At 43.8% G+C, this 17,368-nt stretch overlaps 1 protein-coding gene across 4 annotated transcripts in view; it reads left to right on the top strand.

Annotated features, from left to right (window-relative positions):
* ABCA1 (ATP binding cassette subfamily A member 1) overlaps positions 1-17,368 on the top strand; it is a 125,550-nt gene that overhangs the window by 61,602 nt on the left and 46,580 nt on the right. For all 4 annotated transcript variants that reach the window (XM_084771228.1, XM_084771229.1, XM_084771231.1 and 1 more), the window contains 6 exons: positions 6,744-6,836; positions 9,698-9,938; positions 12,261-12,400; positions 12,728-12,844; positions 15,883-16,080; positions 16,755-16,960. In XM_084771228.1, the coding sequence (XP_084627354.1) occupies positions 6,744-6,836; positions 9,698-9,938; positions 12,261-12,400; positions 12,728-12,844; positions 15,883-16,080; positions 16,755-16,960 (995 nt within the window). The remainder of the gene's footprint in view (positions 1-6,743; positions 6,837-9,697; positions 9,939-12,260; positions 12,401-12,727; positions 12,845-15,882; positions 16,081-16,754; positions 16,961-17,368) is intronic.

Raw genomic sequence — 17,368 nt, 5'->3', positions numbered from 1 at the left:
ACGTGAACTCTGGTTCTTGAGTTTCTGTCATGGGCACTTTAGCCACTGAACCATCTCCTCTGCCCTGCATAGTGATTTGTAAAGACTCAACACTTCAACATGTCATGTGGAGTGCTTGGCTTCAAACTTTTCTGTAGGTTTTTGTAGGGGAGAATTCTTGGTCCTCCTTTCCTTTTGCCTGGAAGATTTGGACATTTGTGGGAAGTATCAGATTTCATAAAGTTCCTTTGGTGTCACTGTCCACCTGTTTACATGGTGTGCCTTTTGCCTCTAAGCAGCTGCACTCTTCATCAATTGGTACTTGGTGCAGTGATGGACTGTGAGGATCTACTCTCATCCTGTGTGCCTATCTGCAGACTGAGGGATAAATTGGTGACTTCAATGTTTTATTAATATGGCCACTCAACTCCATTTGCCCAAATATGTGACTTACTGCATTTGCTCTTGAGAAGTGTGGTGGTTTTTAAGGCAAAGGCTTGCTTTTTCCCTAAATTATGCTAGTAGGTGTATTTAACTATGTTTAGAAACAGCATTGACATGATAGATTTTAATACATGAAACACATTTAATATAAAGGTTAACATTTAAATTGTTGAATAATTTGTAATATATTAATACCTTTTTCAGACATGAGGTAAATCATTGCATGGTTTAATAAAAATATTAAAATGGTCCTCAAAAGAAAGCTTTGTTGTCATGGAAATATTAGATTGTATTGGGCACAATCAGGGTGGGTTGGCCATAAATGTCATGGAAATACTAGAGACTGGCTGGTTTGTTTATGGCGCATAGCTGACTTGTTTTCAATTTAAAACTTTTTTCAAGTTTTAATTTATTTATTCCTTTTAGTTTGCCTATAAGTCTTTCTGTGTACCACATGCATGGTTGGTGCCATAGAGGCAGAAGAGGGCATGGAATCCCCCAGGACTAGAGTTATACATGGCAGTGAGCTGCCCTGTAGGTGCTAGGACCCAAACCCAGCACCAGATCCTCTGCATGAGCAGTGAGCACTCTTAACCACAGAATCATCACTCCAGACCCAAGTTTAAATGAATTTAATTTGTTAATTAATTAATTAATTAATTAATTGTTTTGGGTTTTTCATGGCAGGGTTTCTTTGTGATAGCCTTGGCTATCCTGGACTCTCTTTGTAGACCAGGCTGGCTTCAAACTCACACTCATCTGTCTGTGGCTTCATGAGTGCTGGGATTACAGGCGTGGGCCACCCCACCTGGGTCAAATTTAAATTTATTAATCCTTAATCTAGGGAAAAATAAGTGGGGAGTTAGAGTTCCATCTGCTTTAGGAAGGCGTTTAGGGGAAAGGTGGGTTTTGTTTTTGTTTTTGTTTTTTGTTTTTTGTTTTTGGTTACTATGACAGCACCTTCTTGATAGGAAGTCCAAGTCATCCTTGATTTTGTGTTCCTCATGCTTCAGAGCTGAATGCTGGGATTATAGACACATGACACAGTGCACAGCTCTGAGGGGAAGTCAGGCAGGGGTCATTTTGTAACATATATTTAGTAGAGGCACACAAAATTGTATATTATTAAAAACCCTTCAAATGGGATTACATCTATACTTAGTGATAGAGTCCCTGAGAAATTTGGGTGGGAATAAGATTTTTGTAAACTAAAAATCGTTTTCAGCTGCATTTTAGTTGCATGGAGGGTCTGTCTTCTGTTCTTACTTGACGGCAAGTTATGATGCACTGCTAATAATATTTCCACTTCGTTTTATATAGTCATTATCTATAAACATATTTATTCAGCAGCTATTTAATCAGCCGGGTCAGTACTGTGAGCAGGGTCAGGAGGCAGTAGTGCAGAAGGTGCTGTACTCTCTTGACCTCTCTTCTGGAGGAGAGATAGGGGTGGGGCGAGGCAGGAAAGGCTTGGGTGCTGTGTAGTGACAATAGATGCTATACTGGGTGCTTTGAGGGTCCTGGTGGCCACCTCACCCAGTTAGATTCAGCAGGTTAAAATGTCTTCCATTTAGAGGCCTAAACAATGGATGTTAGCCAGGTAAAGAGTAGGGAATGTTGCCAAAAGAAAGCATGGTTTGTGCAGAGTCTGGAGGGGACTGGGAAGAGAAAGTAGTGTTTTGGGGACCGATGGTACCTGATGTCATTCAGGGTGGGTGGGTGTACTGACAGGGAATGCCGACAGGAGGAGCTGTGGTGCTGGGGAAGTGGGCAAAGTCTATCAGAGAGACTTGAGTGAGTCATGTCAGAGGACAGGTTGTCATTCGCAGACCAAGGGCAGCCCTTGCAGGTTACAGAAGACAGCACTCTGGGGGTTTGCATGGCTTTTAAGGCAGGATTACACCAGCTTGTTTCTTCCCTCTGAGATGTGCCCCCTTCCTTTGAGCCTTTTCCCTGGAAACATCTACTGAGTGTTCAAGACCCCATATTGAGTAAACTACCGGCTCAGAAATGAAGGCTAAGCAGGCCTCGCTTGGTTCTCGACTTTTAACATGTTTCACTCTTTCACAACATAACTGTTAAGACCAGTGAAGACAGAAGTAATGATGTCACTTGCTACACTCCGAGAGGATTGGGACAGAATAGCCTTTGTCCTTTGTGGACTTAGGACCTATTTCCCTCATATACTGTACACATATTACAGCAAATTGGTGGAAGTCTTTGAGTAATTAGGTAAGAGTTTGTATTCCATGGTATTATAGTATTTAGTTATAATCTAAATATATCGAATAATACATGCATTCCTGTTGAGCTAAATACAGAAAGTGCAGTCCTTAACTGAATACTTTATTATTTTTTTCTTTACTCCTTTCTTTACTTCCTTTGTACAATACAGACTTATTTAAATTCATAGTCAAAGGGATGTTTTCAGGAAAAAACAATAGGAATTCTGAGCCATGTTTTATTGAGCATGCTAGGTGCAATGTTGGAGCATTCTAGAGCACTGTTGTGGCAAACTCTGCCTTCCTCGAAGATGTGTCAACAGGAGGCCATCGTGAGTAGCAGGTGTAGGTGTCATTCTGTGTTCAAGTTTCCAGGCCCAAGTTACTTCCAGGCCCAGGTTAACTGTATTCAAAGGCCTTAGCTGCCTTTTAGGTTTGATATGAACTCCTTCCTTCTCCATTCCCACACAGTTATCTTTCCCCTCTTATTGTAATTGCATTGAGTTAAAGAGAAAATTAAGAAATATTTCTAATTTATTGGAGAGAGGGGGCGGGGAGAAACACCACTAGTGGGCGACAATCCCTCATTCAGGCACATTGGCTTTAGATTGTAGACATGAATTAAACCATCCTCAATGCCATGGCCACCACCTGTGTCACCCTATTGGTTTCCTCAATAACAACCCCTATTCTGGAGTTGTCTGTTTTTATATATTACTGTATATATGTAAATACTGTCAACAGCCGTGCCTGGTGTGGCCTTGCCTGTGTTCACACTGCATGTGTGTGTGCTGAGGTGCCCCTAGTTTTTCTCATGAAGCCTTATGGTTTTGGGATTAATCAATGTTGATGCGTGTGCATCTGGCTAATACTGATTGCTTTCGGGTGTTCCATTTTATACTAAAGTTTTTTTTTTAAAAAAATCCATTATTCTTGTCTTTGAATTAATCTTTTTAGGTCATTTATGGTATTGTTTGATACAGTTTTTACATTTAAAATGTACACCCACTTTCTTCTTTTTTCTGGATTCATATATATGTATATGTATATACATATATATTTAATTCTTCTATATATAGTTTAAAATTCTTTATTTACCCAAGTTCATGAATATATTTTTAAAAATTTTTCCAGTTTGTTTTAAACTTTCATTTCATTCCTTAATTTCCCCAGAATTTATTTATAAATAATGAGGTAAGATGGAAAACATGACCATCTAATGAATCCAGGAGTGGTTTTGACTGGCTTATGTTTTGACTGTCAGTTTAAAACATTTCACCTTGCCGGTTTCCACTGACACCATCTCTATATCCTGTAATATCCAAGCAGAGAAAAGGAGAATGAGGTCTGGATCAAAAAGTACCTAGATAATCCAAGCTTGAGGCTGATGCTGAATTTGAATTGTGTGCATTCATTTCAACTCTTAAATCAGTCTGTGCCTCAAACATCAGTTTGTATAAATTGCAGGGCGTCGATATTGTTAAAGTATATTTAAAAATTATTTTTGAATTATATTTTATTTGTGTGTGGCCTTCACATGCCATGGCTTATGTGTGGAAGTCAGAGGACACTTTGTGGGAGTTCTCTCCTTTCCCTCTGTAGGTCCTGGTGGTCAGATTCAGGTCACAGACTTTGCAGGAAGTCAGAGGCATTTTGTGGGAGTTCTCTCCTTTCCCTCTGTAGGTCCTGGTGGTCAGATTCAGGTCACAGACTTTGCAGTAGGCACCTTCACTCATCTTACCAGCCTTGAGTTTGTTTGTTTGTTTTTAAACAACTTGTGAAAAAGACCTTCACAGTGACACTGACTGCTATACCATATTATGTATGGGTTGGCTTAGCCAATCATAGCGTAAGACTCCCATGCATCAATTAAACCAACAGAACAAAGTACAGACTTTCGACTATTGACTGTCAAATCCTCTCATAGCCATTGCTCGTCAAAGGTCCAGTTCTCATGGCAGGGGTAACTAGGTTCTTGTGTTTGTATCCAAGACTAGTTACACTCAAGGGTTAAGCAGGTGGGGGCAAGGTTCATCCCTACAGTTTTTGAACTGAGGAAAAGCAAGAATAAGCTCACCCTAAACTGTCCAAATTAAAAACCAGATAGAAGGAAATCATTACTTATGAAAATGCAGATTTGTCCAGATGGAGAAGCCGCACAGGACTGACTGCTCACTATATCACAGAAGGCAGAGATCTCTCTTGCACTTGGTGTTGCTGTATAGACCTGATTAGCTCAGGGAAGGCACAGAGGCAGGGCAGTTGTCTTTCTGAGAACTGAGAAACTGTCTGCATCCAGGAACGGCTGGTAGCCATCTTTTAAGGAAAGGGAAAAAGAAGAGGGAGATGAAATTGTTTGTGCTCGGGAGTGCATACTGTGTGTTTATGACACTCTAGTGGGCTGAGCATTGCTACTCGGCGGCAGACTAGCTGAGATGTGGAAGCATAGGGGATTCAAGTCACTTGCCAGGGTTCTGTAGACTTCAAAAAAGAAATGTGTGCACCTACATCTCGGAATTTAGAAATGCATATAAGGTGGTTCTGGCAAATTTGTTTTGTTCTGGTTCATTTTTTTGACTTATAATCTGGAACATCAATCATCGTGGTGTGGGCCATGTTAAACACAAAACCAGTTCACCTCCCGCCACTTCCAATTAGGGCCTCTCTGTTTGTAAGCCTTTCCCTGACTGTGGGTAATCACAGTTCAGCCTCTGCTGTGCTGATCTTCAGTTATAAGGTGAACTGGAAAAAAGAAAGTGAAAACAGAGCAGCCCACTGTGTCTGCTCCTGAGTTCCTCTCTCTGGAAGGAACAGCCTTTGACACGATCTGTGAGTTATATTACAGAGATCCCTGAGCATTTATGGCTGACCACCAGTCCCTCGGAGGACTGTGAGAGTGGGAATTCTGGGACTTTATTCTTATTCATAAGCCCTTCCAGTAGAGCCTAGGTCTCCAGCTGCACCACTTATTTCATAGGTAGATTTTCTTAGAAATGTGCATCCAGGACTGTGCCAGCCACTGAGATGATGATGTTTATAACACAATATTCTGCATTTGGGGTTTACTTTAAAAGAACGTGTCAGAAAATACAAAGAAAAGAATGCCTCAAAGGCTGCTCCTGACACTAGTCCATCCACTTCTAGTTCTTCCTGTGTGGCCTCAGCTTTATGACGTCACAACAATCTTTGCCATGATGAGTGTCGTCAAAATGGCCTAACAGTCTTAAGGTTTTTATACAGTATTGAACAACAAAACAAAACATGTAAAAACACAGAGAAAAGCTGCATTTCCCCATGGAGAGTTTCTTCCATATTCTTCCTAGTCATGGAACCAAAGCTGGAATTCCTTCTACAGCAATTTTAGTTTCAGAGACTGTGGAGTCTTTTTTCTCCCTTAAGCTTTCTAGTGTAATTTATCTTTCCTTTGGGCCTAATTAATTATTTTCTCATGTTTTCTGTGCAACTAGGCTATGTGTCATAACAACTAAATACATTAATTAGTATGCAAGGTGTTGACTAACACTGGACACAAATATAGTGTTCTGTGTTAAATTTCCAGTTTTCAAAGCAGTGAAAATAGTGCTGACCCAACAGAGCGAAAGGCGAGCCCTTCTCTTGCTTTGGTTATCATTGGATATTATATTTTCTTCCTTTGATTTTTGTGAACTATCATGGACTTTTATCTCAAGGCCTTGTATCTTACAGAACTGTAGATAGAGTTGGGACTTTCTGGTCAGAATTTTGTTGGACACACATGCACACACATGTTCATGCACACTCATATATGTGCATGTGCTCACCTATGTGCAGTATATGAGATATTTTTATATGCTGTCTATTCACTAGCCTTAAATTGTATTCCTAAAACCATTCATCAAAGAGAAATCTTTATTTGAAGAAAAATAAACAAACAGGAATTCAGTTTGTTTTTATAAGTTTGAGTAATTATACGATGTTCTTTGTTTTGGTTAGAAGTTGGTTTCTTGTTTTTTAAATTCAAGATTGGGAACGGTTTTGATTTTCTTGTTTATTTTCTATTTAGAGAGTTTAGGATTGTATTTGAGCTCAGAGACAAATAATTTTCCCCTCTTTTTGTAGACAAGACTAAATGCTACATCTCCTCTCCTGACCCAGCATCTGACTGAAGCCACCAGAACATTGCTAGACAGCTTAGGAGATCTTGCCCAAGAGGTAAGTTGTGGTATTCCCACCCTCCCCCCCCCACCACCACCATCGTAGACGGACTAGCTGCTATTGTTTTCTTCTTTAGTTCTGAATTCTCCTAACAGGGTCCTTGTCCTTTGAACATGCTATGCCATATTAAAATTTAGAAGCACAAGTAATTTAAAAATTTATCAGTTTTGATCTCCTTTGGAGAAGAAGAAACCAAAATGCATTGATGTTGCAGAGATAATTAGTGGCTTAGAGCCCCATGGCTAGTCTTGACCTTTTTCTGTGAGCTCCTTCTGCCTTTAGGTAACTGTACATTTGTGAAGAGAAGAACTCTCTTTCACCCTGCCTCCCACCCTGTGCACTGCCTTTCTTCCACAGCAGCTTCTTCAAGTTGCTTTTTCAACAGCAAGGCCACCCATGCAGCCATTGTATCAAAGCACGCCTTTGCTGGCCTATGGGCATGCTGTGGTTTTCCTAGGCCTGCTTTGGTCTTGTGAAATCGGCCTTGGAGGCTCAGCATTGGGAATATGGTTTCCTGGTGAGCTGAGTTGGCCTTTAGGTTTACATGTTGCCACACATGTCAGAATAGATGGTGTCACCCTTCCCATGAATCCCAGACACTGTCTGTCTCACTGGTCATGGGTGAAACACAAGGCAGGCTACGGTCTCCAGCACATTGGAACACAGTAATTCATGGGGGAAGTCTTCTCAGACTTGGTCCAGCCCTATCTCTAGTTGATCCTTTAACTCATTTTCCATGCTTGTATAATCTTTTCCCTTAAATATCAAAAGTTACCTTGTCTTCTGAAAATAGAAGTATTTCACATTTGCCATTGAGCAAGCAGTGCCTTTGGAAAGCCCAGAAAACCATGAGATTAGACACATTACATTGTTGGGCATCTTTTTTTCTCCTTTGTGTTTTAACTCTGCTCAGGCATCTTTGACAGATGGCTTGGCTTTCATGCACCCTTTTTAGGAACAGGCTTTTGTCAGCCTGTTATTTGCTCCTCTGGTTCTGAGGGGTATAACCTTTGAATAGGTGGAGATGCTGGACCAGTTAGGGTTCTTCCAGAAGACAGAAAGAGAAACTGCCGTACAAGTCCATATCTGTTTCCACAGGGCCCTGTGATGTGACACTGTCATGCCAGGAACTGCTCTGGAAGGTCCCCTGTTGCTCATTACGAGCCTTGGAGAAAGCAAAGCAGGAATAGTAATGGTTGGGTTGGGTGGGCGGGTGGGATAGAGGTGGTGCCTATAAACTCAAAGTTTGTTCCAGTGATTTTTCTCTTCTGTCATTGTCCCTGCTTTTATTATTGGATGAAACAAAAACAATTACAAGCTCATGATGTGCTCTGTGGCCGAATGGGTAGAAAAGGTCCAACTAAATTGCGAACATTTTTCTTGGCCGTTTCTTGGAACCTGCTTACTTCTAGTCTAATACCAGCAATGGGTGCCTGCTTCTCCTGACAGGTCACCTCAAGTCACTTTGGTCACATGTCACCTGTTACTTTTTTGGGGTAATGATAAAGAAATGCATTTGCTTGGTCCGTGTTTAGAAAGGAAGTTAGTTGCTATGTTCAAAGCCCAACTGTTGCCAAGAAAACGCAGGGCGTCACAAATGGATTTGGGCTTTTTGACTTCATTTGTTTGGATCATCCACATGGCACAGGGAGGGGCCTCTTATTGGCCTATTTCACAGCTGTTAGTGGGGCTCAGAAAAGGAAGGCGATTTGCCGACAGACTTCTAGAAAGCTAATTGGTCAGAGTAGAGTGTGAACTCGGGGCCTGTAAAGTCGGCTCCAACCAAGAGTTCATCACAAACCCCTGTGATGATTGCAATAGGCCAAAGACTTTCAAAGAATATGTGCATTAGCTGACTTGGCAGAGGGGGCGGAATATGAGGGTGCATGAGAGCTGACACTAATGTCATGTGGGTGAGAGAGAAGGTGGACAGGACGAGACTGAGAAAGTAGGACCGGAACGTGGCACTGCAGACACTCACAGAGTACAGGCCAGGTGCTTGGCCTTGCCACCTGTTACAACTCAGCGGCGAGCACAGTGACCTCACTGCCATCATGTAGCTCACAGCAGGGTAGAAATCAGAAATAAACAGGTCAGCTGATGATGTGACTGCAGGGATCTGTGCAATGAAGAAAGCAAGTAAATCACGTCAAGGAGGTGGAAAGAGTGATGAGATAACCATTTTAAAGGGAGTGGGGTAAGCTGGCTCCATAGACATTGCTGGTGGGTTCCAAGAGAACTTAGGGTACTCTTGGAAGAATGGCAGCTATAAAGTGCTGCTACTGCAGCATGCTTGGGGGCATGCTTACGATCCAGGAGGAAAGCCAGAGGAGCCGAAGGCAGGGGAATTAATGTGGCTTCCTTGTGCAAAATGTCTACATTCTGGCTGGCGTACTGAGGAAGAGGCTGGAGTGACTAAGGGAGGACGAGGGACATTGCAGCAGATGGAGAGTGCAACACACCCAGTCCATTTGTGCGCTCAGGTGCTCTCAAGTACAACCGCCCTTCTTGGGCTAGAAGAGAAATAGCTGCCCTCTCTTGTGTGCCAAGGCCACTCCACAGAGAAAAGTGTACAGAGGGAGCTGTGGTGGAGAGTGAGCTGGTGTTCTTCCCCCGGGGCAGGTGCTAGGAAGACCACCAGCTGGGGATAACTCAGCACTCAAATGCTGCAGGTCCCAGCACCGCGATGGAAGATAGAAGGACCTGGCTTCGAGATCACGTTAGACGCAGCGTGTTCTGGAACGTAGCCTTACGCTAAGAAAATAATGTCTTCGCTTCTCTCTTGTCCCAACCCTTGTCCTGTCTGTCCTTTGCTCCCCCACCTTCCTTCTCCTTTCTCTCCCTGTTCCTGACCCCAGCTGTTCAGCACACGGAGCTGGAGTGACATGCGGCAGGAGGTGATGTTTCTGACCAACGTGAACAGCTCCAGCTCCTCCACCCAGATCTACCAGGCTGTGTCTCGCATTGTGTGTGGCCACCCGGAGGGTGGGGGGCTGAAGATCAAGTCCCTCAACTGGTATGAAGATAACAACTACAAAGCCCTCTTCGGAGGCAACGGCACGGAGGAGGACATGGACACCTTCTATGACAACTCCACAAGTGAGTGTCTATGCCGGCCAAAGCTGTGTCCTCATCCCTGCCTTAGGGCTGGGTGACACAGGGGTCTGGGCTCCTCGAAATACACAGCTCTCGGTTAGAGAATCATTCTCAGTCCTTTGAGTGGGGGGAGGTCCTGGCACATCCCAGGTGTTCAGTAGCATTATCAAAAAGTCATCCCAGTTTTCATCGTATGTGAACTCAATCCAAATGTGGAACCTAAAAACAAACAAACAAAAAAAAAAAAAGAAAGAAGAAAAAGAAAAATGACCACCCCCCCCCAAAAAAAACCTCTATAAATCAGGTAAGAGAAGAGGTTGCAGGGGGCAGAGTGGGTGATGGAGAGATTGGTGTTGGTCAGAGGGTACAAAGTTTCTCATGTGCAAAATGAATGTGCTCCAGGGAGGAAATGGACAGCACAGTGTGGGTTTGGTAACCCTGGGTTGTATCTTTAAGCTCTGCTAAGGAAGTTAATCTTACATTCCCGCACAGACTCACCGGGCATCTGCACGAAGTGATAGACATGCTGGTCAGCGTGACTTGGTTCTGTTAATCACAGCACAGTGGACACGGGTACCAGAGCATCAGCTTGTTCACTTGAAATACATATCATCTTTATTTTTCAGTGACACCTTAGTAAAGCCAGAAAAAATTTTAAAAATAATGAGATTCTGCTTTAAAAAAATAGTAGTAGTAGTAGCAGTAGGATTGTGAGGTAAGCTTAATTAAAAAAAAAGAAAACTTTAAAGTGGGTGACAGTAATCAAGAAAGTCTAACATTAAGGCAGAATTTTCCATGTATAATGCGTTCTATTTAAATGCCCTATTTCATCCTAATAGTAACCCTGCAAGGATGGTTCTGGAACCTCACAGTTCATAGGTTCAGAGGTTAAGTGCCATGGTTAAAGCTGCATTCCTAAGTGACCCCCAAGAGCTGGGACTCAAGCCCACCTCCTCCTGGCTCTTCCCAGTGAACTCTCCTGTCAGTGGTGGCAAGTGTGCACTGTCCCCCTCAGACATATGATCTCCTGGTTGTTTTTGCATTCTTAGCCAAAAGACAGTGTTAAAAAAGCTTATAACTATGTATCCACTTATCACACTTGGGCACTTTTGTGTGGAGGTGTGTCTTGTGCCTGGTGGCAGCAGGGATCCGGTGTTAGGGTTCTGACAGTGGCATCTTTTCCTTGAAAACTCCACACAGCACACAGCTGAGCTATTCTCTATTTCAAACTGCAGGCATGGAGTGAGGCTCCTCTTCCTCCTCCTCTTCCTCCTCCTCCTCTTCTTCTTTCTTCTTTTTCAAAGCAGAGTTTCTCTGTGTAGCCCTGGCTATCCTGGACTAGCTTTGTAGACCAGGCTGGCCTTGAACTCACAGAGATCCGGCTGCCTCTGTGTCCCTCAGCAGTTTCTTGTGTGTGGCTGATTATAGAGAGAACAAAAGCCTGTTTCCTGGAGTGTAGCACTCTGGAACATTACAAGTTTCTCTACAAGCCTGAAGAAGATGGTGGTGGAGGCAGTTCTGTGAATCCATCTGCTCTTCCTCAGCCTGCAGCTCAATCTGAGGGCATCTCTGTGTACACAAGATATCACTGAGGGCACATCTTTAGAAACATAAATTCTGGCTGTGGAGATAGAACAGTAGAGTGCTCACCTTCCGTGGGTGAGGTCATGGGTTGATCCCTCGGATGCTTCCCAATTCATTACCTTTGTTATCATTATTTTATCATCTGTTTATCAAGCCGCTTATAGAAGTTAGATGATATCTAAAACCAAGCCCATTTGTCCATTTGACCTTTGGATATTTCAGCTTTGAATTTTTTATTAAATATGTATATATATTGATAAGATCTATTAATCATTAAGGAATTATTATTTTTTTTTTTAAACTAGAATCTGAATGGAGCCCCCTGGCTTCCACAGGGAGAGCCTTGTTTGTTTTCGGGATGCACAGCTATGAGAGCTGGCATCAGGGTATGGAGCTCGAGCTGGGATGGCTCGTGCGCATAGTCAGAACATTCTTTTGGATCAGCTCAGATGTGAGTCTTAGGAAAGGCTTCATTATTTCAGGTACTAAGTGCTGTAGAGACCTTACTGGAAGTGCCCAGCTAATCCTCCTCACAGCTCTGCCAAGTAGATGTTACAAACTTTTGTTTTTACAGCGGGACAAACAGAGTTAGATAAGGGAAGCTATTCGCTGCATGACTGTCAAGTGGGAGACTGGGGATTTGCATCCTATACTGGCCGCATGGTTCCAAAAACCTTCTCAGGTCCAGTTGGCATCTGGCCATGTGTATAAGTGAGTGTCTGTCTTCTGTCTCCTTCGCAGCGCCTTACTGCAATGATTTAATGAAGAACTTAGAGTCTAGTCCTCTTTCTCGCATTATTTGGAAGGCACTCAAGCCACTGCTTGTGGGAAAGATTCTCTATACACCTGATACTCCAGCTACAAGACAGGTCATGGCTGAGGTAAGCTGCCTAGGCTTAGGACTCTTTCTCTAGAATCACCCTGGAATGATGCGTAGGGAGTGAAAGCAGCTTCAGCGAGAGTACGCTGAGTATAGGCATGGCTGTAATGGGACTTTTTAATAGTCAAAACCCCCTACATGCAACCTTGGGAGCCAGCTCCCCAGCCCTGAGATGTTTGAATTACAGCTGTAGGGGGGATTTCCTAAGGAAGGGAAAGGACTGAGCAGAGGTTTCTGTAATGGGTGGTAGTGCCGGGGACCCCAGGATTGCTCAGTGCCTCCGCCTCTCTTCTGTTTGTCTGAATCCCGGTGCCTTACCTGACTCTAGGTGAACAAGACCTTCCAGGAGCTGGCTGTCTTCCATGACCTGGAGGGCATGTGGGAAGAACTCAGCCCCCAAATCTGGACCTTCATGGAGAGCAGCCAAGAGATGGACCTTGTCCGGGTGAGCATCTCTCTCTACTCACTTTGCTTGCTTGATCTAGAAAAGGTTTCTAGACACCTTCCCAGAAACACCTGAGATGATGGTTCTGTAAGTTAATCCAACTGAGATTAGCAGAAGGCCACATGGCTCCCATCTCTGTAGAAGCAGTGATAGCCCCGGGTGTATCTGCAGCAGTGTCCCTCATGGTCCAGCAGCAGCTTTGAACAAAAACCAGTGAAGACCAGAATTGGAAAGTAGAGTTTGGTGACTGCAGGATGCCGAGTATTTTCAATTTGTCTCTAGTCACTAAGGTAGGCACAGTATCTTCCTGAGCCTGCCTTGTCTCTGTAGGTCTTAGAAGGAGGTATGGGGACAGAAGCGTGTTCTGGCATGCGGATAGGTCAGGGATGCTGGCTCTCCAGGCATGGAGTGAATGCAGCCCCGCTGCGGTGGAGTGGATGGAATAGCCCTTAACGTGTGGGGGCCACTTGGAAGGGATGAGTGCTCCAGAGATAATCAGGTTCAAACGTACAGCAGTCTGAGAATGCAGCGTCTCCCCCGAATCAGCACAAGAGCCCTGCAATCACTTAATCCTCGCCTTGGGGGACCATTAGACACCTTCCTATTGCCATGGTGAGAGAGAACACTTCCTTTTATTTTTTCTGCCATCAAGAAGCAAGGGAGGATTTTTTTTCCCAGATTTATGGTCTTGAACCTTTGGGACCTGAGAGGTGCTAGATTTTTAGAGGCTGTACTTCTCTGGAAGATTAGGGACACTGGAGGACAGGTTACTGCTCAGAGAGTCTCTGCAGGTGGAGGAGCCAGAGCCTCCTTTGATGCTCCGGTGTTGTTACACTGATGCAGAATTCTACACAGGGGACTTGGGTGAGAAGTCAAGAGCAACAGTCTTCTGCATTCAGGCTGAGTTATGTCACAGGTTTCTGCATTCATGCTGAGTCACGGCACAGGTTTCTGCATTCACGCTGAGTCATGGCACAGGTTTCTTCATTTACGCTGAGTCACGGCACAGGTTTTCACTCTGGGTGCCTTGTTCTTCCTTGAGCTCATCTTTGTCTTCTAAGGGATTCATGTGCTCCGACCATAGAAAACACTGCAGCGTGTGCCCTAGGCCTTGTTTCTTTGGGATCCGTATTTGTACCACATAGGACTGTTTTCAGTCAAAGTGAAGAGACCTAGAGGATTTTTTTTTTTGCATTATGATTTTTTTTATTAATTCATTCACATTACAGCTCAATTGTTATCCCATCTCTTGTATCCTCCCATTCCTCCCTCCCTCCCATTTTCCCCTTACTCCCCTCCCCTATGACTGTTCCTGAGGGGGACCTTCTCTCCCTGTATATGCTCATAGGGTATCAAGTCTCTTCTTGGTAGCCTGCTATCCTTCCTCTGAGTGCTACTGGGTCTCCCCCTCCAGGGGACTTGGTCAAATATGAGGCACCAGAGTTCGTGTGTAAGTCAGTCCCCACTCTCCACTCAACTGTGGAGAATGTCCTGTCCATTGGCTAGATCTGGGTAGGGGTTTGATGCTCACTGCACATATTGTCCTTGGTTGGGGACCTAGAGGATTTTATCCGAATTTGGGACTATGTAGATGTTTCCCTACTCTTTTAAAAACCAAAGCCAAAACAAAATGCCCAAAACAAGGTCTCACTGTGTGCCTCCGACTTGTCTGTAACTCACTATGTCGCCTGGGATGACCTAAAACTCATGGCAGTCCTCCTGTTTCAGACTCCCCCAGTAGTTTCAGAACTGCTAACCCATGCCTCTGTGGACTTCTGTGATGTACAATTTTGCATCTATTAACAAAAAAAAATCATACTGGTACCTCACCGGTGACAATGTACATTGTTATTCCCTCATGGAAAGCAATTTGAAGTGGAAGTTTCAAAACCCACTAAGAATGTGTCATTTGCTGTGCCTTTGTTTTACACACCCCAGGGATGCATCTTACAGCAATAATTTTAAAGAATTCATCATGAGAGAGAAAATGTTATTACTGTAGTGATTGTTATTGTAAGAAATTGGAGATAGACTCAATGCCACACAGTATAGGAATAGTTAATGAAATTGTAGTAGATACACTCTGTACACTCATTATGTTTCCATTAAAACAACAAAGAGGAAGCCACCCAGGGGAACAGCGTGCAAGGTTAGGAAAAAGAAGACTGATTACGGAAGTTGGTTTCAGGCTTTTGGAGATCCAGCTCAGTAGAGCAAGGACCTCACAGTCCCTGGAAACTGGTAAATGACGATGGCACCTGGGTTTTTGTTGTGCTCAGTCAGCAGTTGCCTTGTTTTCCTGGCAGTGCATCGTGCTGACTTCTGCCCCAGTCCCCATGGACTGGCTGGTTGAGGACCAGAATGGCTTACCTGTGACTTTTTTTCACATTGACAGGTGATGCGAAATAGGCCTTGTTTCATGATCCATTTGGTCTGGGGTTAGGAAAGGTCATCTTCTCCCTGGTTTAACCAGCAGTATTACGTCCCTCAACTAAGCATTAACAATGGGCTCAGTCTAGAGATAGGGTTTTTATTTGGCATCATTATACCGTGTCTCCAAAGAGAGGGGTGACACAGTGCAGTGGGTACGCTGGGATCAGAGCCTGTTTTCTACCCTGCCTTTCCTGCTCATCAGCGACCTTAACATCCCTGAAGTGCCATTCTCTTGTGTGTGAAAGTACCAAAGCCATACCCTTATGGAGTTGTGTGAGTCCTGATGCCTGTAGATCCCCCAGCATGCTAATATTACTGTTGTTAAAGTTAAAACAGTTAACCTGTGGTGTCTGGTACGGTGGGAAGCCTGTGACCTGCAAACTCAGAGGTCTGACTTTGTACCTCGGCTTATCATGTAGCCTTTTGGCCAGCATCAACCATGGGTTTTCAACTTTAGCGCTCTTCTTTCTTACTGTGTCTTACACGTTCCTGTGAAGATACACAGTCAGACCGTGTGTGTGAAAAGGGCTGTGTGGTGTGTCATGTAGTGCTCGTTTCCATGAACTTGATGCTCACTGTTCATGCAATCTCCCTGGAAATGACAGACGCTGTTAGACAGCAGAAGCAATGACCAGTTTTGGGAACAAAAGTTGGATGGTTTAGATTGGACCGCCCAAGACATCATGGCGTTTCTAGCTAAGAACCCAGAGGATGTTCAGTCCCCAAATGGCTCTGTATATACGTGGAGAGAAGCTTTCAACGAGACCAACCAGGCCATCCAGACGATATCTCGCTTCATGGAGGTGAGGGTCTGCTGTGCACATCCTTTAGCAAAGGCTAAGGGGTTTTTTTTTCACTTGAGATGTTGCAATAAAGCAAAAGGCAGAAGGGGGACTAAGAATGAATGTGTGGTGTCACGTTCAGCTGTGCAGGCCTGATGAGCAAGAGAAACACTAGATGAACGGCTTAACGAGCGAGTAACTCACTCTAGCTTTATTTCCAATGGACTCAAGTGTTTCTATCTATTATCTTCTAGGTTTTCCTAGGTTTCGATATTCTAGATCCAAATGATAATAAATTGCTCTATTATAAAGGCATTATTTATGAAACTTAACCTAATCTAATTGGGGACAGATAAAACCTTAAAACTTTGATCCTAAAAATAATGGAAAGGAAAAGGGCTGACTAGATTTTTTTTTCCCTTGTCTAATTTTTAGTTGGTTATTTGCTGGGATTTAGCATTGCTAAGGAAATGCTAAAGGGGAATAAAATATGGCCGTTTTCCCCTCGCACAAAACAATACAAGTCACATTCAGTACTTCACTCAGTTCTATGCTTGGTTGAAACCTGGAAAACTACCGTAGAGATGGTTACGTGGTGAGGATTGAGGAATTCAGGCAGCTGGTTCCTGAGCTGAGGCCACCATGCGTGTTTCCGGTTCCCTGTGTTCTAACAAGGCTTCCCTTCCATCTGTCAGTGTGTCAACCTGAACAAGCTGGAGCCCATCCCAACGGAAGTCTGGCTCATCAACAAGTCCATGGAGCTGCTGGATGACAGGAAGTTCTGGGCTGGCATCGTGTTCACGGGGGTCCCTCCCGACAGTGTGGAGCTTCCCCACCATGTAAAGTACAAGATTCGGATGGACATCGACAACGTTGAGAGGACTAACAAGATCAAGGATGGGTAAGTTGAGTCCTGCCACACAAGCCCAGGCCTGCAAGGGTCAAGGACATGGTTTGGATGATGTCTGTGACTTTGGGGGCGTGCTTTATTAACTATTCGGAAGGGATCTTAGCAACAAGTCAGCAGCAGCGTGACTTTGGTAAGACTCCGTTGCTGGGGACGGTCACTCAAAGGCTGTAAAATGTTAGCCTTTCTGTTTCAGCATTCCTGTTCAAAAGAGTAATCCACAAAGTCAGGAGAAAGAAAAGAAAGCAAGGCTTTAGGGGGCCTCCATGCTAGACATACCTATTTTTATAAGAAGAGACGGACAACTGATAAAAGGGAGTGGTTGAAGAAATTCTAGTATGCGTATCTGATGCAAGGATAGTCACTGATAAAAGGGAAGGAAAAATATAACCATAAGGAGTG

This window comes from Acomys minous, assembly GCF_964271855.1.
Source record: "Acomys minous genome assembly, chromosome: 1".
In the NCBI taxonomy this organism is placed as follows: Eukaryota; Metazoa; Chordata; class Mammalia; order Rodentia; family Muridae; genus Acomys; species Acomys minous.
This window is presented reverse-complemented; position numbering and strand designations above follow the sequence as displayed.